Source organism: Alnus glutinosa, chromosome 4, assembly GCF_958979055.1.
Source record: "Alnus glutinosa chromosome 4, dhAlnGlut1.1, whole genome shotgun sequence".
Lineage (NCBI taxonomy): Eukaryota > Viridiplantae > Streptophyta > Magnoliopsida > Fagales > Betulaceae > Alnus > Alnus glutinosa.
The window spans coordinates 25,259,177-25,286,633 of NC_084889.1; the positions used below are offsets into that span (position 1 = coordinate 25,259,177).

At 36.2% G+C, this 27,457-nt stretch overlaps 1 protein-coding gene and 2 long non-coding RNA genes across 3 annotated transcripts; 2 read left to right on the top strand and 1 right to left on the bottom strand.

Annotated features, from left to right (window-relative positions):
* The first annotated feature begins 227 nt into the window (after positions 1–227).
* On the top strand, positions 228–6,797 carry LOC133865914 (uncharacterized). The gene is made up of 5 exons (XM_062302435.1): positions 228–1,015; positions 2,451–2,600; positions 5,877–5,975; positions 6,122–6,277; positions 6,367–6,797. The coding sequence occupies exons 1-5, from the start codon at positions 410–412 to the stop codon at positions 6,493–6,495; spliced, it is 1,140 nt and encodes a 379-aa protein (XP_062158419.1). The 5' UTR covers positions 228–409; the 3' UTR covers positions 6,496–6,797.
* Positions 6,798–24,461: 17,664 nt separating this feature from the next.
* Positions 24,462–25,943, bottom strand: LOC133867165 (uncharacterized). Its single transcript, XR_009900001.1, has 2 exons — positions 24,847–25,943; positions 24,462–24,680 (listed from the first exon to the last, which is right to left on the bottom strand). It is a non-coding gene; the product is annotated as an uncharacterized LOC133867165 (long non-coding RNA).
* Positions 25,944–26,442: 499 nt separating this feature from the next.
* On the top strand, positions 26,443–27,174 carry LOC133865455 (uncharacterized). The gene is made up of 2 exons (XR_009899737.1): positions 26,443–26,547; positions 26,796–27,174. It is a non-coding gene; the product is annotated as an uncharacterized LOC133865455 (long non-coding RNA).
* Positions 27,175–27,457: the final 283 nt, after the last annotated feature.

Below are 27,457 nucleotides of genomic sequence, written 5' to 3' on the forward strand. Positions count from 1 at the left end.
ACACAGATTCCAGAGAAGCCTTCTCTCAGGCTTTTGCTGGTTGATTGATGATGGCATACACCCACGATCCCAACAAGAAGACAAACCATAGCCCACCTAACAATCCCCGTAAAACAATAAAAGAAAAAGAAGAAGAAGAAGAGTTTTCTCTGAGTCTCTACAATTTTATATGAAAATAATTAAAAAAAGAAAAGAAAAGAACACAAAAGAAAAACTATTATATTCTCTCCACTAAACTCAAAAATGACTTCCTCTCTTCCCCTCCCCTCTCTCTCTCTCTCTCTATCTCTCTAAAAGCTGACTTCTCACATTCCATAATCCATTATTCCTTCCTTAACTCTCAAAAATCCATCCATAGACACGAAAAACAGACTCTCACTCTTGCTTTCTCGTAGAGAGGATAGAAATCATGCCTGTTCTTGCTGCGGAGGCCTCATCTATGGGAGAGCAGAAGAAATGGAGGAGACCCAGAAGCCAGTTTCACCAACCCATTTCAGAGACAGATCCTCCGAGTCCAAACCCGCAAATCCCTTCCATTATCCAATCCACTCGCTGCAAATCCACCATCTCCTCCTTCCTCCTATCCACCTTCTCCTCCACCACCACCACAAATGAAACCTCACCCGCTGCCAATAGTAGCAACAAGAAAAAGAACAACTTTGCCTCAGCAAAGTTTAGAGGCCTGGGGTGCACAGCCTCGGCGTCGCAACAGGTGTCGGTGCCGGCGATGATTCGGGGCTCGGCGGACTGGGAGAGCAGGAAGAGCAGGAAGAAGAAGAAGAAGACGAAGATTAAGAACTTTAACAACAACAACACTAACAACAAGGACAGGGAGAGTAATAAGACCCATCATGGAGGAGTGGGAGATGGGTCTAATTCTCTAAATTGTATGGATGCTCAAGATGTTTGGTGTGGTCCCGGGATTGGTTTTTCGGCGGAGGATTGCGTAGTGGCGAGAAGGAATGCGTCCTCTGGGAGGGGCAAGATTGATGGCGAGAAGATGAGTCATAGGGAGGTACCATTCTTATCATCTTCATTCTCTCTCTGTCTCTCTCTCCCTCTTTCTCTTACATTATGACTTATTGGTGTGGATGCTGAATTTTATAGGATATGGATATTTGTGATTCCTTGTTATTTATTTTCTATATGTTGAGTTTTTTTTTTTGGGTGGGCACTGGATATCAGTCCCTTTATCGGGTTTTTTGGGTGTTGATTTTGTACATAGAAATGGCTATTCCTTAGGTGCCTGATCTTGGTTTGCTGCATTAATGGTGGTCTTGATCATTATGCTGTTTAGTCTAGAATGGTTGTTTTATTTTTTTGATATCTTAATTTGGTTCTCTGCATCCACAATTTTTTCTTTGTTTTCTATTCTGAAGAAAATAATTGAGAAGAAAAGAAAAGAACAGACCTTTGAGCCAAACTCAATCATCCAAAAGAAGGGTAAAAAAGACGAAAAGACCAAAAAAGCACCAACAGTTTTTAGATATATAAACCCATATCGTTTTACCAACAGCGGTCTGGGAGTCGCCTACTGTAAATACTCCTGAATTGACAAATAATTCAGTCTTTGCAATAAATTGCTTTGAGATTTTCTTTTTTCGAATTCTAGAGTTTATCCATATAGGTTCAAGGGTTTATCACTTTGCTGGGCCAATCTCGGTTCTTTTGGAAGTCCATTCGTTAATGTCATATTTGTTCTTTCTTATCCGTTTGTTTTGTTTACCAATAGATTCAGTGGCTGCCTATTTGTTAGTGTAACATTTTAGTCGGGGTTTCTTGAATATTCTTGAGGACATCCTTTTCTTCTTCAAATATTTTTAACAATTTCATATTCCTCAGCGGGTCTTACTTTGAGGAGGAAAATTTTTCTTCCTTGTTTTATGGAACTTGAGAGTAATGCTATAAAGAGGACATGGTCCTTTCAAAATTGATATGGCTTTTAAAATCACTCTTGGATCAAAATCCAATAGTGATCTATCATACATTTAATTGTGATTTTAAAAGCCGTATCAATTTTGGGAGGACTCAAGGAGGATATGAGTTTCCTTTTAGTATTACTCATGGAACTTTGTGATTTTTTCATTGTTTATTAGTTGCCTTGACCTATATGTTATTGTCTCTGTTAGTGTGATGTTCAGTTTTTATGCAACTAAGTTACTGTTATTATTATTATTATTATTTTTTGGGGCAATGCGTGCACGGATGAAATTTGCATAGTTATAGACGCAAACTGATTATATTAGGACCCCCCCTAAATTTGGAGACTCCCATATGGAACTTTATGATAAGCGCTTCAGTGGTTCAGTTAGAGCACATTCTCTTGTTTTCTCTATAAATTGATTTATTCATGAGTTGAAGACGTGCTTTTTATCAAATGGTTTCTTTTAAGTTTCTCCATATTGGGTTTGTTTTGATTTTCCTTGGTTGCGCTTCATCAATCTTGGCAGCGCCCTTTCTCAAGGCGAGCAGTCAACCCTGAACCTATATCATTTCTGGATTCTGACTCTGACTATGTACCTACACTCCCTGGTTCAGAAGTATTTGGAACTAGGTATTACCGCCATGTTCGCCATCCTTCTCCCGAGGGCCTTGCTGAGGTCTGTCCATCATCTATATATAGTTCTGTTAATATAATTCTTGTGGGTGTTGTTTTTTGTTTATTCTTTACCTATCACACACACTCTACTTTATGAGTTGATACAATTGGCACCGCTTAATTTTGATAGTTTGGGATATCGTTGCAAGTAGTTTCTTCAGTTAAACTCTATGTAGTTATCGGTTTTGTTTTGGAAGGTAAACTGTACAGCTTTGATAGTTTGTGTTTTACTTGAGGGTATAGTAAATATCGACAAAACAAATGTATTTTAGTGGTGTAATTGTTAATCACTTATTTGTGAGCAGAATCTCACCAGAAGATGCTTAACATAAGTTAGAGAGATTTTGGTGTTTAAGCCACGCCAGCATCTACCTTCTCATGGAAAGCTCTTGACATGTGATTTCTTGTGAAATAGATTATTTGATGAAAGAGCAGCTCTCGAGTTGATTATTATTGTAATTCTTAGGGAGGCTTTTATATGTCATACTCTCTCTCACTTTCTGTCTCTCTCTCATGCTTTGCTAATTCAAGTTGATAAGAATCGGTACAGCTCAATTATCGTAGTTTGGAATATTGTTGTCAGTAGCCAGTTTCTGGTATATGGTCTATGTAGTTGCTTGATTTAATTTTGGCAGGTAAATTCTGCAACCTTGATTTATTTTTAATGAGTTCCCAAGTATATAGAACTTGAGATTATGTATGCATCTAAGTTGGTTTAGTGGAGAAATTGTTTATCTATTTTTTTCTATATTCCAGTAAAAATTCACCAGAAAATGCATGTAAATTGTAGATGCTGTGTAATGCATGCCTGCTTACCCTCATGCGAAGCTCTTTAGATGTGATATCTATTGAAATTTTTTTATTTTTTCAAAAAGCACCCCCTGCAGTTTATCACCACCATATTTATTAGTTTCTCTTAAATTCAATGTTGATGCGCTTTATCAGCTTGCATCAAATGAATGTGGTCTTCCCTTTTGCACCATAAACTTCCAGGAGGAAGCTTGTAAAATTCTGACTGATATTTTATTGTCTATAGGAAAATAAAAAGGGCATCAAAGTCCCCTTTAAAAAGAAAAGAAAAGAAAAAGAAAAAGAAGTGGATATTACCTTTCAAAACAAACAAAAAGAAAGAATGTGCTGACAACTAAGCTCTAGAGTTGGTTCACTCATTGGATAATTTCTTCGCGGATTATTGATGCAAGTTCTTGATCCCCAATATACTATGATGATAAGATATATATTTTTTCCCAAGTTAATGCTAAAAATTAGAGTAAACCTGGTTATGACACATTGGACTCGAGCTTCGTGTAGGAAATGATTCCAAGCACAAGCAGTCTGTTTTCTTTGTTTCCTTTTTTTCTTTTTCCTCCTTCAGAGAGCTATTAGAATATTATACTTTCACAAGTGATAGAAATGTCTATGTCTAGTTTGATAACTGACGATACTGTTGTGGTATTGATATCTTTTTCTTCTATATTTTGGAATAACACACCTGAGAAATTGTCTGAGGTACAAATTGAAAGTTAAGTAAACAATTTGGCTTGTAGGATGAATCTGATCGTTGTCATGAGGTATATCATATATGAAAAGGGAATTTATTACATATCCTTAACACTGAGTTGACAAAGGGTTTTCCTGTCTTTAGTGAACGTTTTTGGTCTTATAGTGGTTTTTACACAGTATCATCACTGGAAAAGAGATAAAGAGAAGGATTTCCATGGATATATACAAAATACATATAAAGGTTTTTGGTTATATTGGTTACTGGCTTATGTTAAATATTCATATCATGAAAATAAAATCTGATAACACATTGCATTGCCAGCTTTCAATTATTTTTTTAAATCAGGAATGATCTTCAATTTATGATACAACTTGCTATGTCTAACGCCTGACTGTGAGTAACTGCATTTTTTTTTTCCAATACTATTAACTGAAAGTAGAAATTTTATATAAAACTCAACCACATTTAATGTTTGTTTTTAGATCCATCTCGTTTTATTAAAAAATATTGTACTATTTCCTGAAGGCTATAGAGGGCTTGACTCCGTAAAATTGTGTTAGCAGTTTGAGATGCTAAAGGTTTACTATATTCATTTTTATTGTTTATTTTGGATTCATTGTATGCTTTTAGTTACCGATGTTGTTTCCATTGGTAATGATCATGCTCATAAATTTTATAAATTAGCTAAGAGATGAATTTATTAGGAGACAATGGTCAATTGGAACTAGTTGTTTGTCCTTAGAATTAGAATCAGGTAAACTTTGCTTCATAAGTAGGTTTCCTGTTTAGGTTCTTTTAAGCTCCGCAAGAAATCATGAACTTATCTTTAATTTGTTTCAGTAAACTAATTTGTGTCCCCTGAAGTCTTTGGGATTACTGCTTTGAAAGTGCAAGGGGTTTTTGCATATAACTAGCTTTTGTAGAAGCTTTCCATTGGAAATGAATTCCCTAGAATAATTCAAACTAGAGTTGTTGTTTGTCCTAGTTGCACATGCATGCAAATCGAGTGGAACTATTGATTTGAAGAAATAATTCTGGTTACGGATTATTATTATTATTTTTTGCATAAAAAACATTGAATATAAAAAAGTGAGAGTGGCATTCAGTTTGAATGTGTGAAGATGATCCTGGTTAAGAACAATTATGAATTTAAGTCAGCAATATATTTTTTAAAAGTGGCATGTATTTGTCTTTCTGGAGTCATTTAACATGATCTCGGAGGGTTAGACAAATCTTTTTCTAATTATTGAATAGTTTTGGTGTTTGGTAGAAATTACTAATGAACAACTTTACCTAATAGAAGCGGATTAAGGATTGTGCTTGACTGAAAGTATGATTTGGATCTTTTATCGTGTTACTGAAACTGATAGTAGAAAGGCATTTTTATAAATAATATTGCGTTGGCACTCCCATAAGTAGCTTGAATATGTTGAATGTAATGATGATGGAGGTTATTTTTTGGTTCAATGCTATAGATGGATTGGTTTATCATCATAGGCAAACCCATTGTCCCTGTTATTGTGTCTGTAAATATCTTGTTCTATCTATCTAGCTATCTATCTTTATATAATCTATGTATCTAGTACGTAACAACTCTCTTTGCTATAGAGTTATATAAATTGTTACTCTTTGGACTCGGATTATAATTATGCCTTCTAATGAATATAACATGTACTATTTGTGAAGTAATAAAATTTATGAGGTGAAACTTCACCTTATATGTAATTGTACTGGGGCCAAGCCTTATGTTTAAATCAGTGCTGGATGGTGCAGATTATGCTGCTCCAAAATAGTCTGATAATGGGGGGAAGATTTGACATACAGGATCGATATAGAGAACTGAGACTTGATGTAGATAATATGTCATATGAGGTGAGTTGTTTTTTTCTTATCAAGTACATCTTCAATTTATGTCTTTTTTCTCCTTGTGCTTTGTTCCCCTTAATGTTGATTATATCTGTGTCGATTTAATCATGTGCATTCTATCACGATTCCCTTGTTTTCTGTATGATGAGCAGGAATTGCTTGAGCTTGGTGAGAGAATTGGTTATGTGAGTACTGGATTAAAAGAAGAAGAAATAGGCCGTTGCCTCAGGAAAATTAAGCTCTCACTTGTAAATGATCTATCGGCACATTTATCTAAGCAAGTAGATAGGAAGTGCAGCATTTGTCAGGTTAGTTTGTAATAACTCGTTTTCCTGTCCGTTTTCGATTCCCTCTTGTTCTCCGTCGAATGTATCTCAAATCTTATTTGTCCATATAGGAGGAATATGAAGCAGATGATGAGATGGGTAAGCTGGATTGTGGACACGGCTATCACATACAATGTATAAAACAGTGGCTTGAACAGAAAAATTCCTGCCCTGTCTGTAAGGCTGAAGTGCTGGCTTGATGGTAAGAATGGTGACAGACTTGTTGCGACTTCCTCAATGCCAGAGGTTTTTGGACACCGCTTCTCTTTTTACCCCCTCTATCGTGTATAGATTTCATTTCCTCCAATACATGATCAAGAATTGATTCTTTGGTGTGAAGCTTCAGCCACTATTTGCTTGTTTTGATACAATGGGCTTATTTGGCAATTTAGCAGTTCCATGTTAATTGAAATTATCTGGAATTTAATACGGATCATTAATATCATATATTAGGTTACACAATCTTTGTTTTTCTTTGAACATATTCATTCAATTTGATAGATGCTTGAGTTGCAATACCTTTATACTAAATTATGTTTTCAATTCACTGAATGCAAAAAGTGGTTTATATAGGGCATAGCTTAATATATGAAAGCTTTCTCTGATGAACTAATTATTATCCAAGGAATTGGCACATTGTTGGTTAAATCTCAGAGTGGGTAGTTTCTAGGAAGTAGGAAAGATTGGTGTCAATATATTAGGAGATGGTGTGATTGTGATTGTGGTCTTAAGCATGCCAGCCAGAAGTGAAAATGAAAAAAAAAAGGGGACAACTTTACAAAAGGGTATTGAACTATACAACGTTTTGACGGAAGGATACTGAACTAGCAAACCTTTCGAACCTGAGGTTTTAACTATCAAAATGAGTCCTAGAAGGGCATTTCGTTTGTTCTTGACGTTAAAACGTGACGGAAGTCGATTCATGTGACTTCCATGTGATTTTTCTAATGCCTTTTGACCGTTTTGCCCCTGACTTCAACCGATAAATCACGTAGCATCCCACCAAAGCTTTGAGAACAAAAAAGACGCATGCACTGATTCACATTTTTTAAATTTCTCCTCTTCCTCATCCATGGCCTTTCTTCAACCTTTCCTTCTTCTTGTTCTCCACATGCCTCGCCGACCACTGCTATTTATACGTGTATACCTGCACATTGATCACTTCAGCTACCCATTCTTCATCTTCATCTTTAGCTTCCAATCTCTCTGTTTTTTGAAATTCTCATTTTCTGCATATATATATATATATATATATATATATATATATATTAACAATGTACTGGTACAGAAATCGAATCAATGGGAAACAAGAAGTCATGATAGGATACTCATATTCTAGAAAAGATGCTAGTCGTCTCTCTGCGGCTTGGTAGTTATATAAGGCTCAAGAAGAGCTAGTAAAGATGGCTAAGCAATATGGAGTTAAGCTTACAATGTTCCATGGTCGTGGAGGACAGTTGGTAGGGGAGGAGGGCCCACCCATCTTACTATACTATCTCAGTCACCTATGTATCATGCATGCACAAATATATTGATGTTCTTGACCAACATCATTTCGTTTACGAGACAATAGAAGATGAGTTCATCTTGATTCTGGCCTTTTCTTTTGGAGCCGAACGCAGCAAATGTCTAAAGTTTATCTCAGAAAGCTGGGGATAAACATGAAACGTACCTCATAGGCCATGTATATCCTCATAAGCCGAACGCAGCTATGACCAGAGAGCAGCCACAGGTGTCCTACATCAAACGCATCGTCAAGAGTCACACCGTGTTGCATCACCCTCGAAGAGTCATTCATGGTGTTCGTACGAGAGAAGATGAAGTTGAAGAACGGAGGGAACTATATATGCAGTTGCTGTCTTTTGTTTGTGTACCAAGAAAATGAAAATGATGGTGGAATGGAGGCAGGCGAAACTTGTGTAGGGCATAAGGGGTCGATCGCCCTTGGTATTTATAAGAAGGCCTGTGAGGCAGACCACCTTGACCCATTCTATTTTATGAAGCTAAAACAGAGGAAAATGCAGGTTAGCGAAATGACTAAAGATTGCAGAAACGTAAACAAGTGGAGATAATGATAAGAAATGAAATCTGAAATTTGAAAGCACAATACACATTTCATTTTCATTTATTCTCCCTTGTTATTGAGCCCTAGCCTCATTTCTCTCCATCGTCAAGAGTTACCACCGGCGACGCAAAACCCAGGTTTGTGTATTTGCTTCTATTGGCATCATTTTTTGTTCGGATTGGACTTATTCTGATTGTTGATTCTAGAGAGCTGCTATTTTGTTGATTTGAGTCTATTTCTTTCAAGTGTTTTTTGGGTGTTTGATTCATAGCATCAGTTCATGGCTCTTGTTGGGTTTTTTTTTACTGCTCATTAGTGTGTTGTATTTAGTTGTCTTGGGCTTCTCGGAGGTGCGGGAAGCTAGGAGAACTTCTTCGTCCTAGTGAACAATGGCTCGGCGAGCAAAGGTGTTGGTGTAGTCCTCGTCGACGACGGGTTTGGGAAATGGTAGTGGTGGGGTATATGGCAAATGTGAATAATATGGTGTTTCATGGAAGACGTGTATGAATTAAGGTTAGGGCCATAATGGGTAAAATAGATTAAAAAGCTTACGTGGAAGTCACGTGAACCGACTTCCGTCACTTTTTAACGTCAAGAACAGACGGAATGCCCTTCTGTGACTTATTTTGATAGTTAAAACCCTGGATTCGAGAGGTTTGCTAGTTCAGTATCCTTCCGTCAAAACGCGGTATAGTTCGATACCTTTTTGTGAAGTTGTCCCAAAAAAAATTGAGAAGAAAAAATACACTTTCTCTTCAAACTAATACTCAATTTATAATGTCCTCTCAAACTAAAGATTGCATTACTGTTTTTCAAAACCACCAAAAATTTGTAATGTACACTTTTTATCCCGTAAAAAGTAAAAAATATCCTTGAAATTTATCGAGTAAGTCAAAATTGTCCCTAAAAATTCAAAATAAAAAATAAAAAATAAAAGTAAAAAAAGCAATGAGTCTTGTGACCCAAGAGAACTCTTTATTTATAGGCACTTGCAAGAGTGTGCATCTAATGTCTATTCAAACTCTTTATTTATAGGCAAAATACAAGCTATTGGAAGTAATTAGGAAATACCCTAACCTCTACCAAATACAAGGCCATGTAGGTTTAGGATGCTTATATCATTAGGTCAAAACCTAATATGAGTGGAGGAGATGAAAAATAAAACCTAGCTCTAATAGGTTTAGGACGTTTGTCATCTCATAACTTGTATTATAATATTTTAGGGTTTTACTATAGTACAATTGATTCCAATTGTACTAATAAGTACAATTAATTTCACTAAACAATTATAATTGCACTATAGTATTTTATTTTTCATTATTCAAATACTCCCAATGACTTTCTTATATTTTGCATTTGACTCCTACATGAAATAATTCATAGTCGAATTGAAGTCATAAAATAACTATCACTTTAATTCATTACCTCTTATCATTGAGTACCCAATTTAATCACTTGATTATTCTTGTGCTTGTAAAGTCTCATTTCACCTTGTGCATAAAGTTTTAGTAACTCTTACTGAAACACTTAGGCATGAGATTAATAATAACAAATTCCATTAAATCTATTTCAAGTAGATATTTCTTATCGCTTTCATTAAATCAAAGGATTATGATTCCTTCTTAAGGAGTGATCTCACATTTAAATGTATCAAAGTGCCATTTGCTTCACATTTGAGTTAATAACCCTTTCAGGATTAAGAATCATTGTTATAACTTATAAGTAGTCATGAGTTCAAGTTATTATTTTGACAGTGTTATAAAAGAATAACAACTCACGTGACCCTTTTAGTGCATTGTATCCGTACCAACACATCAGTAAAAAGCCTCCACTTCACATGATAAAGTTAGATTATCACGACTAACATGTAGTATTATCAAATAGAATGCCCAATTCCATTACTGCTATGAAGAATACTTTATAAGTTACAATATTCTTCCATTATATTCTTCCACTTACATTATATTCTTCCACTTGTAAAACAATCTTATTTTACAGCTGACTTATTTTTAGACCATGGTGAAGAGGGAACCAAATTAGAGGTTGACACTTGATGACATAGTTGGGCTGACTTCTGTGTGATGTATTGTATAAAACCAATGATTTATAAAATTAAAATAAAAAGATTAATATATATTTCACAATAAATATACAATAAATGGTTTCTTATGTCACTTTGAACATTTGCCTTGTTCTTTAGAATGTTCAAAGGAACCCTAGAGCAAACGATCAAATTTCCCACCACGAATGACCGTTTTTCCTACCACGAATATTTGATGATGTGGCATACTGTGTGTAAGAAGGTACATCCTACGCCTTCTGTATGTACGCTAAATCGTATGTCGAACGATTGAACCACACGAGGAATGTTCGCGTAATAGTACACGAACGATCGAGCTTCAGGTATCGAACGTTTGACAAGTGGCAAATACGCTCATCATATATGATTTTTCCTATAAATATCACTCTATCTATGTTTTTCCTTCACCAATTCCCTTCCATACACCACATTTGCTCTGTTTCTTGTGTGAGAGAGAGATTCTAGAAAGAGAAAAGGAGTTTTGAGGATAATTCACCCTCACTAAGGTAACCTTTGATACCTAACTTATCTTTCATGTTAATATTTTATCTATAAGAGTTTTACGTTTTTACAAATTTTAAGCACGTAAGCTTTATTGATCATCATTTTTGAGAAAATGTTTTTTCTAACAAAAGTATATGCTCACTATTAATCAGTCATGTTGATATGTTCTTTTTACGCTATTAGAAGTATTGATTAGGAGTTATCACATTTTGGGTAGGAGATCTTTAATCTTTCCTCCATTCTGGTATCATCGAACATTCATCAGCCTTGAACGAACTTTTGACACTAGTGGATTGAGCGATTGATTCTAAGGGCCAAACGTTCATTGGCGCCAGGATTTTTGGATTAGGGTTTTTAGTAATAGTTTAGGTTAGAATTTTAAGTGGTTATTAATGATATTAAGGTATGTTTTGCAGTAGCGGGAGTTTGGGATGTTTGAGCTTGTGGATGAGCGGATGAAGTAAGTAAATACTTACAAAGCCTGGTTTCACCTTAAAATGCGATATGTCAGTTGATTGAGCATGGTTTATTTTCTTAATGATGTCATAAGCCTATTGAATTTTCTTAGTATTTTACAATTGTTCCAAGATGTGTATTACCTACTTTATAAGGACAGGAATTGAATTATACTTAATTGCATCGTATGACATGGTACACCTTATCACACGGGATAATGGTTATGGGCTTATTATATAGGTTATTCTTTATGGTCAAAGTTTATGTTATGTATAATGGGCATTGGATCCAATGGTTGTTATGGTGATCGGCGCACCATATTTGAATGGGGGTCACAATTACGACTTTTATAGTAGTGTGGGTATGATGTCCCACATCTCCTGGGTATAAAAATGAAGATGTGCTTATACGTATATTTGCACATTTCTTGACACAACGCGTTTTAAAGCCGTGATAGCCATGAACCCATAGTAACTCCACAATTAAGTGTGCTTATGCAAGAGTAGTACTAGGATGGATTACCTATTGGGAAGTCTGGTTTGGGGGAAGCCAAAAGCGGACAATATTGTGTCATTTGGGGGGAGGGGGTTGTATCGTTACAAATGGTATCAGGATCATGCCCAGCTTGGGATGGGGGAAACGTGCACAAGCCCATGAGAGTCGTCAGCGGGCACCCGTTAGGATGCTAAGAATGAGGTGATCACATGATGGTTGCCAATGACAATGCTGTGTCTTAAAATTGGGTGATTGTGATGTCCTACATCGCCTGAGTATACGAATGAAGATATGCTTATATGTATATTTGAACAATTCTTGACACAACATGTTTTAAGGCTGTAATGGCCATGAACCCATTCGAACTCTCTAATTAAGCGTGTTTATGCGAGAGTACATTGACAATTTTTGATAATTTGGGGGGATATTGTCCTCCAATTGAAAGTTTAGGGGACATTGCTTCGTTTGTTTCGGCATAAAATATTTTCTGAAAAATATTTTTGGCATTTTTTAGTGTTTGGTGGGGACGAAAATAATGGTTAACGGAAATTATTGACCATAAAAACTTCTTTAATTTTTGGAAAACGATTTACGGTTTTCAAAACTGTAAATCGTTTTTTGGATTTAAACTCTTCATTTCATTCTTGCATGCACGTTTGTGGGAATTCGCCATGGCCTAACATTCAAGTTTGTTGATAACCCGACTCTATCGCTAAAAATTCTCGAATTTTGGTATCTGATTGTCGAAATCTGGCAACTACTAAGCCATATTTCGGCCAAATTGGTCGGAATTAAGCCAATACAGCAGAATTTTAGAAATTTTTGCTGGAATTCGGCGACATCGCTAGATTCCGGCGGATTAGAATTGGTCGAAATCTGGAAATTTATGCTAGATTCCAGCCAAACTAGGCCAGATTTTGGCAAAACTGGCCGTACAGGAGATTCCGATCGGAATCTCGTTCACCAGAATCCGGCAACGACTGCTAAACGTTGTCGGATTCCATTTTACTCTGTTGGTATTTTTTTGTATGAGCCAAATGCTGAAAAATATTTTCAGAAAAATCATTTTTTTTTTTTTTTTTTTTGTGGAAAATGATTTCGTTGAAAATATTTTACAACAAAAACGTTTTGGGAAATTATTTTTATACAACTTCTACACAATCCCTCTCACATGGGGTGGGACCCATGTGATGGTGTGCCCCATCCCATATGAGAGGGGTTGTGTAGAATTTGTGTAAAAAAAGTTGTGTTTGTATCATTTCTCAAACATTTTACGTCAAAACAAACGGAGCGTAAGTAGTAATTTAAAGGGATATGTAGACTTTCCCCCAACTAACAAAATAGTTGAAATTACAAGAGTTCTATCATATCTCTCTCTCTCTCTCTCTCTCTTTTATTTTTTTTATTAGAAATGTTTGGCTATTCACTCCCATGACTCATCCCACTCTTATCCCACCGTTGTTTACATAGACCAATAGTATTGTTAAAAAAATCAGGGTTCCACTACAATCTCTTTACTATCTCTCACATTATTGGTCTCGAGGCTCAGCTCAAGCCCACGTAGGTGAGTTTTGGTCCTCTCCAAGAGAATGGTCGATGATAAACATTCTACCTATTATTCATCCATATAGACAACGGTATGATAGGAGTGAAATGAGAGTTTATATTCGAACTTTTATTTTTTATTTTTTTATTATTTTTTTTCTAAGATGGAGCTCTATCTTATCTCATTAGAGTATAATATAATCAATTAAGGACTCTATCGCTGCACACGTGCAGCATGGCTTCAGCACCCACGTTGTCTCCGTAGTACCCGCGGCTTGGCATCAACACCCAAGCATTTAAAGTTATGAGGGCTGAGCTGTCATCCACTTCTCACGCCTCCCTACTTAATACACGCTAACTCCAGTAAAGCGTGACAAATTCTGACCTACGAAAACCAATGAGTAGACGAACGGTGGTGCTGAGCTTGAGGCTGAAAGATTGGAAGCGGCGAAGAAGCGTGGTAGAAACGTTCGGAGGCATGAGGAGGAGGGGCTGAAGAGGCGCGGTTGGAGGGGTCGGAAGAAGGGGAAAGTGGAGAGAAAGTGAGATCCGGGGTCCAAGAAGAACGGTAAGGGTGGTTCTGTGTATGATGGTTGTGTTTCTGTGAAAGACAGGCTCAGAAATGGGGCCGAAAAGGTGGATTATGACGAAAGCAGGGATGGAGGTGATGACGATGAAGATTGGGTTTTGGTCAAGAAGCGTGGGAGGAAGAAGAGGAAAGTAGTGCAAAACCAGAATTTATCTGCCGAGAAAATTGATGGAGATAAGGAAATTCTTGGAAGGCCAAGGAAGAAAACCAATGTTGCCAATGCAAAGGGGAAGACTTTGTGGCTATGTTTCTGACTGTTGATATTCAACTGTGAATTGAAGAGAGGAAACGATAGTGTCCCCTACTTGAATAAATGGTAACAAATTTCTTTTCTTTTTCGCTTAAACAGTTTGTTTATATTTCTTATGTTGGTAAACATTAAGTTCCTGTATGTTATATCGTAGTATCTATGTACATACATAGAAAATTCAGTGCAGATAGCCCTGGAGTTCAGGAGATGTTTATATCCCTATTTGATTGATCATTCTTGTTATTTTATTAATCAGTCTTTATTGTTTTTGTATACGTATTTGTTTTGTATGGATGTTACAAGAGATATTTTGTATGAGTTGATGATTCTTTGTTGGAAATACTGTTTAAAATTTTCTCTTGTTGTATCATCAATTCTTTTATTTTTATTTTAGATCTTAAACTCATATTACTCACTAAGAGAACTGATCCACTTTGTTATCCTACTTTTTAACTCTTTCAATCAAAGTGGCAAAAGGTATCTGGGATTTCTTCGAGTATTGCCTATTTGGGACTTTATTAAGCATTTCTCTTTGCTAATTATAATGTCCAGTTGACTGCTGTAGAGGCATTAGCTATACTGCGTTTGATGAAAGCTCAGATCTTATATAGGTTACTTTGATTTTAAACTTATCCATTTCTTTAGAAATGTGATTTTCTTTTGTTTTAATGACATTTTCAGGAATCTCTTTACGCTTTCTTTTCTTTGTATATCAACAATAATGGTTTTAGAAATGATAATATAAGTCCTTTTTGTTGTTGTTTCTCATTTCATGAGTGTTGGTATGATTTGTTTTGTTCTGCTCAAAGTATGAAATAAGATAATGGTTTCATATATTACCTATAAAAGGGACTCATAAAGATGTGAATATGATCCACTATTAAATAGATTACCCATTTTCTGCAATGTCACATGGACAGTTTGTTTGGTGAGGTCATATTTATTACAATTTAATTATTACAAATGTTAAATATTCATAAAGCATATAATAGGCAGGTCTCTCTAATTCTTTTTGTTCATAACATCTAGGTTGATATTGTGGACTTCAGTGGCAACTTTTTGGCTCTTTTGCATGATCTTGCTGGTTCCATGCCTTCTCCAATATCCACATAACTCGGTGAGAGTGTAAATTCAGATTCAAAGCTTCCTAATTTGAATGAACATGATAATGGCATCTCAACGGCTTGAAGTACATCAGGTTGGACATCGAAATGCATCTTTTTTCTCTGCTGGGTTCCATCCTCAAGTGGCAACACGTTTGTATTTCTGGATTAGGAGATTTCGTTACATGGAGTTGGACCTTCAACAGAGGTGATGGTGCCAAGAATCTGAACACTAGAAGACTGATCCTCAAAACATCTCTTCACCCCTTGTTTTGTTTCTGGTCGTTTCTTATTTATTGTGTATAAAACCCATGTGGTAGGCCGTTCTTGCTCCCCAACCAAGGAGACACCCGCTAGGAAAATTCTTACATAATCCAGTTTGATTTCTTCATGCACAATCCTTATACCTTGAAACAGAACTGTTTGTTGAGTCCAATAACATGTTCACCTTGATGATTATATATTTGGTCACCAGAGCTTTCATGCCAAGTCCCATAACCCGTTGATCTTCCAACACATTTGACAAATTTTTTTAGCCTTGTGAAAACGTAATTCTTTTCTCCTGACCATCAAGATCATCAAAGATTTCCTACAGGGACTTCTTACATAAAGATCAAACTCATGGATACCATCCCAAGGCTCCCCTAACATTCCTCAACAAGTAGTGGGTTATAATCTCATCGTGCATAGGGATCTGATTGTGGTGGTTAAGATAAATTCCTGGCAGCCATTTGATGTTTTGGAGGAGTTAAGTAGAATGGTAAAAGTGGAGTTTTTGTTTTTTTACTGCCAGACTTTCTTTTGCTAGAAAGCGGTAATGGTGTTGTTTGTTAGTTACATAGCACAGTGACGGCCTCAAAAGCTCTCACCAGTTCGTCTACATCTTGGCTATGCTCCTCTACCATTGAGGTTTGTCGTACTTCCAGCGTTTCACTGTGGATTTTGAAATGTATGACTTGTTTCTTAAATGTTTTTGGTGTATTATGGGAAATGGGGATGTGGGTCGGTTTTGTTTTTGGGTAAGTTCTGCTGAGTTGTTGGGATTTGGGAAGTGGTTTGTTAAATTTTTTGATTTCCTGTTGAGATTTGGTGGGTGCTTGAGGCTATGTTACTTCATTCCTTTGGACTCGATAGAATTGTTGTGTTAAAAGTAATAGTGAAAAGGCAATTTTCCACCAAATGTTCAAGGCCTTGACGACCCTAGAATATGATTAATGTATGGAGGTCTGCTCTAGTGCTGTTTGGTCTGATTAAGTTGCTTGTGAACATATTTTTTGGTCTTATCTGTGGAAGAATTTATATACCTGTGATTGAACAATTGGGGGTTAGCTGGACAATACTAATTTGTTTGGTCTTGCAAGGTATTAGGGGATGTAGGCATTTGCTTTTGTAGAAGGTAGAATAAGTGCGTTGAAACTTTTTTGTTTTGTTCTGTCCTAGGTAGTGGATGGTAACCATTTTAGAATATGTTTTCATTTTGCATTCTTCTCTCGGCCCATGTTATTGGACCAGTTGTACCTTTCTAAATATTATAGTTTTCCTCGTTTTGAACCTTTTTATATTCTGACTTCAGAAATGATGGCACAAAAGGATCTAGCTACTGCAGCAGCACAGAAATAGAAACCAATACAAAATGCTGATCCTGGAACCATCTTAGGTCCAATTCAGCTTAATGCTTTCCTAGGATGGGTAAGCCTTTTTATGTAATATGTCTATCTGCCTACTCTTTAAGCTTTTAGCATTAGTATTGTAATTTTATAAACGGTTGTGTTTACTTATGTAAGCAGTTATTATTTCCTTTGGTTTTGCTGAATTTATTTTATTTTATGAGTGCCTCTTGAAACTCTTTTTTTGTTCATGCAGAAACTATATGACACGCTTGGAGTTCTTCTCCACCATAGGCAAGCTGCGGTGGTTCACTCAGATGATCTACCTGCCATTGCTGCTCAAAGTTGGATAAGGGGTCACTCTTTTCTTGTATGTTATCTATATTTTCTTAAAGGTTACACACTTTTCCCATATTAATTTAGCATGTTTCTGCTATCATAGAAATCTCAAGTCGCCCCTGACAATGGGACGGCAAGCAAAGTTTAATCCAATGGCTTAAATGGATTCTCAATATTTTGGGGAGGTCTTGTTAGAATTGACATCTTAAAGGTTTTGATTATATAGTTTCATGTATATTAAATCGTTACACTTTTTATGACACTTTAATTGGTTCACTGTACTTTCCGGTTTTCCCATAAACCTGCTTGACATCTATGGGCCAGAGGGTTTGCATATTCATATGCTACCCACGGATAAAGCATATGAATTTTACCATGTAATCAGAAGCTAGTTACAACTATTACATAGTTTGTCATTTTTGCTTGCATTTGGTCCAAACTAGTTTTGCCACAAAATTCTGTGTCAATTTTTCGTTTGTCACATAATTAACGAAAAATAACAAATTGTCACGAATACTTGCTTTGTGTTTAGCCATATTATTGAAATTAGTTACATTTGAATGTCGTCTTTGTGAATTGTCTGGTTTTTTTATGAATCGTTTGTTGTTCTTGAACTAAAATTGTTGTGATTGAAAAAATCTAGCTGCTACATAAACGGATAGCATTGTTCTTGTCAATTATTATTATTATTTACCTTCTTTGGTTGTTGGAAAAACAGCTACATAAAATATTTTGTAAACTTCATTTTTGAGCAGTGCAACAGAGTGCGTATCAGCTACTTGTTTGTATTACTTGGATTGTATGTACATATTCTGTCCTTACATATAAAGCTGCATTAGCAATCTCACATGGGTGCATAAGCAGTCATATACTTTTAAACAAGGAAATAAATTTTAATCTCATATGCAGTGTTGTATATGAAACCGTACATATTTTTGACAAAATTATACCAGAATTGTTTGACACTTTTGTGATTTGAAGTTTGAAGAAATTTCCACAGGATACCTATTTTTTTCCTCTTTCTCTCACCAGTCTTATATGTACATTATTATTATTATTATTATTATTATTTTCGTGCTTTGCGAAAGGTGGAGTTTAATTTTCACAGTTCATTCATTTATATTCAGTTATACTTTTACCTCTTTAAACATTCTGCCACAAGTGCTAATTTTTTCATCTCATTACCAAATTAGTGGATAATTTCTCTTTGTTTGGGCAGGCCTGCTTGTGATGTGACTGTATTAGTTCTAGGATGGATTTTTGTTGAACCAGTGAGCAACTCAATCAGAATATCTTATCCAAATTTAGGGAAAACAGCAAGGGAATTGCATTTGACAGTTCATGTCCCCAAGCCAATCGAGATTTTTGTTAGGCCTTCAATGCCCGTGGCCAAAGATGGGGCAGACTGGTACTAATATCGAGAGTTAATAGAGAAGGAAGAAGAATAAGACCAAAGTGGTACGTTTGATGCTAGTGGTTTCAAGATCTTAAGACAGCATTGCATTGCTAAGGCAGTTTGCAATTGGGTTAGATCATCTATCTACCTGGAATCGTTTGTAGTCTTCAACAAGAAGAGAGAAAGGAGTGCATGAAACTAAAGATTATGTTGTCACCTACATTTTGCTTTCAGCCTTAGATGAAGAGCTTAGAGCTCACTATTTGTTGAGGAAGGCTTAGGGGAGAAGAGCTGTCTTAGATGGTATCTATGAGTCTGATTTTTATGGTTAGGAGGACCCCTAGAAAATCTGTGATGATCAGGAGGAGAAGCATTACGATTTCACAGGCTAAAAAAATTCGTCAAATGTGTGGCAAGCTCAGCAGGTTGTGGGACTTGGCATAAAAACTGTGGTTACAAAATATATGATAATTAGGGTGAACATGTTATTTGATTCAAGAAACAGTTTTGATTCAACGTATAAAAAGGATCGTGTATGAAGAAATCCAACTGGATTATGCACAAATTCTCTCTGGTGGTTGTCTCCTTGGTTGGGGAGCAAGAATGGTCTAGCACCTGGGTGTTTTGCACGGTAAAGGATCAGAAATAAGAAAAGAGGTGAAAAGATATTTTAAGGTTCAGTCTTCTTGTGTTCATATCGGTACCATCACCTCTGTTGAAGCTCCAACTCCATGCAATGAAACCCTCCAAGCCACAGGTTGCCACTTGAGGACGGAATCCAGGGAAAAAAGATGTGTTGTGTGATGTTCTATTTGATGTATTTCAAGCCGCTGAGATGCCATTATCATGTTCATCCATCCGAATTAGGACTTTGGAAGTTCTGAATATGAATTTACACACATTGTGTGGATATTGGAGAAGACGTGGGAGTGGAAGGCAATACTTAGACGACTGATTTGGAAACCCACGTAGGCTGTCTACAACCAATAGTAGAGTTGATTCTGTATTTTATGTTTCATATGGTTATCTCCTGCCACCATCTAATATTTTATGTTTTATATTGTTATCTCCTGCCACCATCTGCCCAGAGTGTGGATACCTGCCACTTGATTCATGGATGCATTTTTGTGCTGATGAGTTCTTTGGTGCTGTGTTTGCTTACTTTGCAACGTCCTTTGCAAGAGAGCAGAACTCTTGTATGTTTTTTTTTTTTTTTTGTTAAAATGAAATTTTGGTTTGAAAGATTTGTAGAACAATCAATTGAAAGGACATGTTTCTCTTTTTGGTTTTCCTTTTTCTGTTCTTTATTTCAATATATAGAATATGAAATTGAATACGTAGCTTGGGTGTTATGTTCATAATTTTTGATTGAGTTTTGCGTGAAAGTGTTAGTGAGCAGTCCCATTGGGTTGCGGTACTCATCCTTAATCTTGACTAAGGAGTTCTTGAATCCGTGTGTCTGCATATTTGTATCCCATGGGGATGGATGATTTTAGCTTTTCATGCAAATCCTGTTGTGTATTAGAACTAACTCGAGTATAGAAACCCGCTGTGGAAATTTGAACTCCCTCTTAGTGTTAGTAGTTTCTTATGGAACATTCTAACATCCTGTTGGAGCCAATTTGGCCAAATTTTGTCTGGACTCTACCATATCTTTGCTGCTTTTGTTCCTTTATGAACAAGACCATCTTTTCTTAAGATAGAAAATATTGGTAGGTGGATATTTGTTTTATGATTTCTTAGGTCTGAAAGTGTTTTTTTTTTTTTTTTTTTTTTTTTTTTTTTTTTTTTTTTTTCCTTTAATTGATCTCTCCTTGTTAGTTTCAATCTTGTCTCTGGTTGAGGAGTGAAAACCAAAACCACTTTAGATTTCCAACTCAAATGGTGAGGGGAGATGGCAGGGAGGTGCGGGGAAGGAGTGATGGAGGTGGAGGGAGAGCCTTCAATGCTTGAGTCAATAAATTTGTTGAGAGAAAATAGGAGAGAGAGTTTGGGAGCAAAAAAGCTCTTTATCTTTTTGGGACGGGAGAAATGATTTTTGCACATTACTTGTATATCTTTTGTACATTATTTTTTTAAATCAATTGTTGAATTTGTAGGACCCACAAGTAAATTCTTGTGAATTCTACTGATCTAATAGTTGATTTAAAAAAGTGATGTGCATGTAACATGTCTCATCTCCTAGACTTTTCAATCTTTCTAATAAGTGGACCTTTTCAACCTTTCTAATAAGTGGACCTTTGTACTAATTAGGTCCAAGCTTTAGGACCTAATCTTGTTTATGGTATCATCAAATCTCAATACATAATTTATAGTTGATTTATCTGGGGTGTGGACCTTAATAGGATCTAAAGTTTTTCAAGTGCAATGCCATTGGAAGCACAAATGAATCAAGTCCTTTATGTTGAGAATCACATCATGAGGCAATGGATAAATGGGTCGTCATTGCAACAATGAGAAATGGTCACTTCAAACCTTCTCTCAATCTTTTTGTTGAGAGTCACATCGTGAGGCAATAAATAAACGGTTTAGAGCCCCTAGTCTTAAATTGTCTTTAAATTTTGAGGACCCAAAGTTACCTCTCTTGAAGAGGAAAGATCAAGAGAGCTCATTCTCTCTCTCTCTTTCTCTTACTCTTTCCAAAACACTCTTTCACTCTCACTCAAGGATTTACGGACTGAAAAAGGCGAAAATGAGGTGAAGAGGACAAGGGTGGGGGTAATTATAAGGCAAGAGATCGAAGTGGATAAGAATCAATTGATCTGGCTTTTGGTGAATGTTTGCCAAGCGTATCGCTAACGTTCGTGAAAAACTTAGGGTTTGATGATCGTTCGTGGTCTTCACAATACAACAAACCAAACCTCTATTTTTTACTTTTTATGAACAACTGATCCACCAAAGCACAGAGGGACTTGCTGGCGCAAATCTGGCTACACAAAATGGTGGGCTTGCTACAGGGCTGAGATCGACTGTGCGGGTTGGAGCGGGCAGAGCCTTTGGGTGCGGATCGGTGGATTTGCCTTCGGAGAAGATGACGTAGACGGTGAATATTACAATCAATGCTGAAATTAAATTCCATAATATAAAATCAAATGCAGTAATATATTCTAACACATATTACATAGTTTATTTCAAGTATAAATATCATTATGATCTTGAAAAGTATACGCTGCAGAAATTATGGGATAAAAAGAGACAACTCTTATATTAATTATTAGGGGTAATTACATTTTCCCTCCATCAACTACCAGCCATTGTCAACATGCCCCCATGAACTGACACCTCGACCAAAAGAGAGCATCCAACTACCATCGTTACCCACTTTGCCCCCATCTGTCAGTCTAATTCACACAAAGACCAAAATGCCCTCTACAGTAATTAATAAAAAATTATTAAAATTAATATTTAAAAAAAAAAAAACTGAAAAAGGGCGCCACCCTTAGATTAATTTTTGTTTTTGTTTTTTTTTTTTTAAACAAAAAAATATATTAATTTTAATATTTTTTTATTAATTATTGTAGAGGGCATTTTGGTCTTTAAACAAAAATTAACGCCCAAAAATGGAATATTCCATCCAAGTTAACGGAATCTTCTGACGGATGGGGGCAAAGTGGGTAACGATGGTAGTTGGATGCTCTCTTTTGGTCGAGGTGTCAGTTCATGGGGACATGTTGACAATGGCTGGTAGTTGATGGGGGGAAAAGGTAATTACCCCTAATTATTATAAGTGATACGACTTAAAGACTGTATTAGTACGTAAGAGGTTTATTAGTAACACTGTATATATATATATATGATGCGTGCTTTCTGATGGAATGGATGAATAATGGAGAAATGTGAAAATGGAATGGAAAATATGTTGATAATGAACTCCAATTAATGGCTGGAGATAGACCTTAAGTGAATTCAGTTAGGGTTGGAAACAAACCATAAGACAAAAGTCTATTTCTTTTTTCTTCCTTTTCATTAACGACCAAATGGCCTTTAAATAGAAATACAAATACTATTGATAATTAACTACGATAAACATAAGCAATAACACTTCTACTAACTTAACAACTCTTAAGATAAACCAACTAGAAAGATAAAGGTAATGAGATAACCTAATTGAAAAGATAAAGATAATATAAAGATAAAGATAATATCTCATCACTAATGAGATAGAGATCAGCTTGAATTAATCCAAGTATTAGGATTGGAGAAAGACTCCTATCAATTCCGTCCCCTTGACACGACACTTGTCTTCAAGGTTGAAATAATTTTGTAGCTTTGCTTTTCTCCTATGGATTTGTTCAAGTACACCTTCTGAGAAGAAGGATGGACCCGTGAATCTTAGTGGCAGATGCTGATCTGGAGGTTCGGGAGGCGGCCTTTGACGGCGGAATTCCACACATGGTATCGATCTTCGGTGGAGCGGCCGGATTTGTGTCGGTTTGGCTAACGGTGATTCTATGGGGGGTTTTGCTGTTGATGTTGGTGCCTGTGGGCAGACCGGGTGTTGTGTGCACTTGTTTGTGTCCTTGATCATAGTTTGGGTAGGCATGGAAAGGTGGTGGTGTTGCAAATGCAGGTGGTACGTCTGATTGCGAAAATTGGGCGGACTTTGGCGATGATATATGCACTGTGTTGTTCCGTGAAATTTCGCCCTTGGTTTTTGGCAAATTCTCCATAACCCCGTGAAAGGAACGTTCCAGTCCTTTGATGGAATTCTGGGAATTTTCCTCATTAGTCTTGCATAGGCCCCCTAAAAAACCCTCATTGAGAGAACTTGCAATATTTTCCAAAGACTTTTCCTGATCATCGAACCGCTTTGTATTCTCTTCGGCAAGCTTTTGAAAGGCAATTAAGTTCAAGCTTCCCAACTCGGTCCTTATTGGTTGACATGCTCTGCTACCAATTGATGCATGCTTTCTAATAGAATGGATGAATAATGGAGGAATGTGAAAATGAAATGGAAAATATGTAGATAATGAATTCCAATTAATGGCTGGAGACAGACCCCAAGTGAAAGAAAGAAAAGAAATAGACTTTTGTCTTGTGGTTTGTTTCCAACCCTAATTGGATTAATTTGGGGTCTGTTTCCAGCCATTAATTGGAGTTTATTTTCAACATATTTTCCATTCCATTTTCACATTCCTCCATTATTCATCCATTCCATCAGAAAGCATTCATCAATTGGTACCAGAGCATGTCAACCAACAAGGATCGAATTGGAAAGCTTGAACTTAATTGCCTTTCAAAAGCTTGCGAAGAGAATACAAAGCGGTTCGATGATCAGGAAAAGTCTTTGGAGAATATTGCAAGTTCTCTCAATGAGGGTTTTTTAGGGGGCCTATGCAAGACTAATGAGGAAAATTCCCAGAATTCCATCAAAGGACTGGAACGTGTTTTCTAATGTGGTAGACATGATGGATCAAATAGCTAGTGTTATATATATAGTGTTATGTATATATATAGCTAGTGTTTTCTAATGGAACAGGCAATCTTGAGAAATTGCTAATAATTGTTGTCATAGTTGTTGTAGATTTCCACTAAACATTCCACTTCTACCACATCCGCCACATCAAAATACTCATTACTCATAAGGGTCCTATAATTGACATTAGATACATAATTATCATTTAAAATGTGGTATGCTGATGAAATCTGAAAACAGTGACTTGCATAAGTAAATTTTGGCATTAGTGCATGTTTTATATTATTGAAGTTTGAAGGAGCTTTAATTGATTCGGTTGCATGACCAAAACAGATGCTGAAGTTCTTATTTATAACCGAAGAACCACATAGTGGCCGGTTCACAAAGGTGATTTAGATACTGTAAAACACAAAGGTAAGCCCATGTGTATCTATGCTTGTCACAGAGACATCCGGCTGTAACAGAAAACATGGACTGCTGAGCGTGATTTCTGCAATATTGAGGTAAGGGTTGTAGCTGGTCTGTAGTTAGCCCTGATTTCTGCAAGTAACCAACTTGAATAATGAGATTGACATGAGCTGTTCTGAAGTCTTTCCTTTATCATCTTAACATATGTACGTATAAAATGAAATAATATTGTTGGTTTATATATGCTCTCTTTGACGTGAAGAGAGAGAGAGAGAGAGAGAGAGAGAGAGATGCTTACCAAAGCCAGATGCCGGGCACGCAGAATTGCTTACAACAGCTTCTAACAAAGCGAAAATACTCTTTACGAGTGACTCCCACGTAATTTCTCGACAGGGCACATTTCGTAAGACAGCAAATCCCTCTTTTTGTTATACTTGCTTTATTAGCATCATATGGAGTGGGGAGGGAGACGGGTTGGGGAAGATAGAAAGGGTTGGAGTACTGGTGGACAGAAGTAGGCAGAGGGTCTTTAGCTTTAGCATCTGTTGTTATTAGCAGAAGCATTATCAATCCCGCCATGATCAGTACATGACTTTTTGAGGTATTCTTGGGCATATCTTACCCACTCTTGAGAAAATGGAATATAAACCTCAATTTATACACGTGAAGAGCTCTTCAAAGAGTCTTCGTGCACGTGAGAAGATTAACTGGGGTTGTAGGGGCAGTCGCATTTGCACTGCTTTTAGGCGGTTAACAGTTTTGAGTAACCCAATTAGCGTTTATTTATGTTCAAACCGTACCGTTGTAACCACTTGTCAGGTATGAATCTTTTGTGCATCTTTTCATGGCTTGTTTTAGATGATTTTGAGCCTGTTTTAGTGTTTTGGTAGGCTAATTTATTTTTATATATTATTTATAAGGGTAGGCGGTTAGCATTTAGTAGTTAGTAGCGATTAGCGGTTACTAACAATTAATGCCTATCGCATTTATTGGTCGATTTGGCTGGCGGCTCCTTCGTCTCCTGAGTCTCTATGGGGGGCGAAGATGCAATTGGTGGTGCTAGTGCTTATGGTTCAATAGGAAGGGCTGGATCTCGGGATCGGAATAAAGGACAATTGTAACGAGTGGGCCGGGGTAAGAAAGCTAAGGAGTTCTTTGGCATGTGTGTGTATGCGCGCGCCACGGTTCTTCAGTCAAGCAAGAATGAGGAAACTTTGGCCTTGATTGAATATGCTACACCTGACGAAAGAGGTTGGTCATTCGGAAGGGTACTTATGTGAAGAACAAACCCTTTGTCAACTTCGAAAGGTGATCCATATATCATAGGCCAGGCAATGGATGGTACTTGGTCTCCTCTTTCAACTTCTTCGTAAGAGAGAAGAGATACCAGGAAGCTCTAAGGAAGCTCTATTTATCAGTATAAACAAGGTACGACTAATTTGAAATTAATTGAATAAACAATTCATAAAAAAAATCATAAAAAATAATCGCCCATCTGTAAAGCCCTGAACAGAGTTTGTCCTTTCCTACTAACAAAAAGAAAAGTCACAATGAGTTTAAATTCATTTTTGTTTTTTTTAATATAAGTACAAGGTGTTTAAATTCTTGATCACACAACAAATCAGAGATTGACATGTCAAACTAAAATAGAAATGGCCAATGACACTCTCAAATCCATCGTGGTTCTTTCAATTTAAAGAATGCCAAAATTTTCCATTTAAAATGTTATGTGCTCTTCAAGATGGCGAATGGTTTCTCAATTATTACTGGAGTAAATTAAATATATATATATATATATATATATATATATATATATATATATATATATATATATATATATATATATATATATAAAATTTCTATTCATTATTATTTTCCTCAGTGACGAATTGTCACCATTTATTAATTAGAAATATACGGGTTATATAGATATATGTAATTTGTTTTATTCTTCCGAATTTGATGGAAGAACGGAGAGAAGGGCCGGGATAAAATTACGGTGGCTTTTGATCTAACGCTCCGACTTATTATTAAACTGCAAGCGAAAAATATTTAGATTTTTCACGGCTACTACTTGATATATTATCATAAATCTTGCAGTGGAAATAATCATTAATAATTTTGTTTCTTTTCTTTTGACATCACAATCTCATCTTAATAAACAGACCAAAAATCATTTTGAGAGGAAATAGTTAAGTAATACATAGTTCATTTCAAGGCTCATTTTATTCATGTGTGTTGGTGCAGTTTTCGGTTTTGGGAAGCATCCGAGGCAAGCGAATGAAAAACTTGCAAAAGAACAAAAGTTATAAGAGCTGCCGGGAATGTTTTGGTGAGAAATAGTTCTGATGCTTAAGTCAGTTATTTTTTTAGAAGATATAATGGACCGTAAATAGAGTCTTTATTAGAGAGAATTCGGAACCCCATTTACTTGAGCTTCATCCTCCTTTTATAGGAGTGTGGGAGCTTGTGATTGAGTCCAACCCAATTCCCTGGTCCATGAGTCAACTACAATTTCCTTATGCTTGAGTTTTACCCCAAGCCCAATCTCCTCTCTTTGCATCTTTTGTTCACTTTGTATCTAGCCCGTGATTAATTGAATAAAACAAGTAGCCTAATAAATAAAGAGCCTGAGTTGGTTAAATTACATCAGTTTGGTGAGAGATCCAAAAGGGAAAATAAAAAATAAAAAATAAAACTAGCATTGTAGGCCTGTAACTTTGTTAACTCTGTAACTGTCACCAAGCTCCTATTTAATTACATTTAATTCCACTAAAGAAATGTAATTGAACTCTAGTATTTATTTTTTTTATCAAATCAATTAATCCCTTAAATTTACTTAATATTGACTTTTGATTTCTCCACGAAACCTTATGTAGAAGAATTAAAGCCAAAGATACTGTCATTTA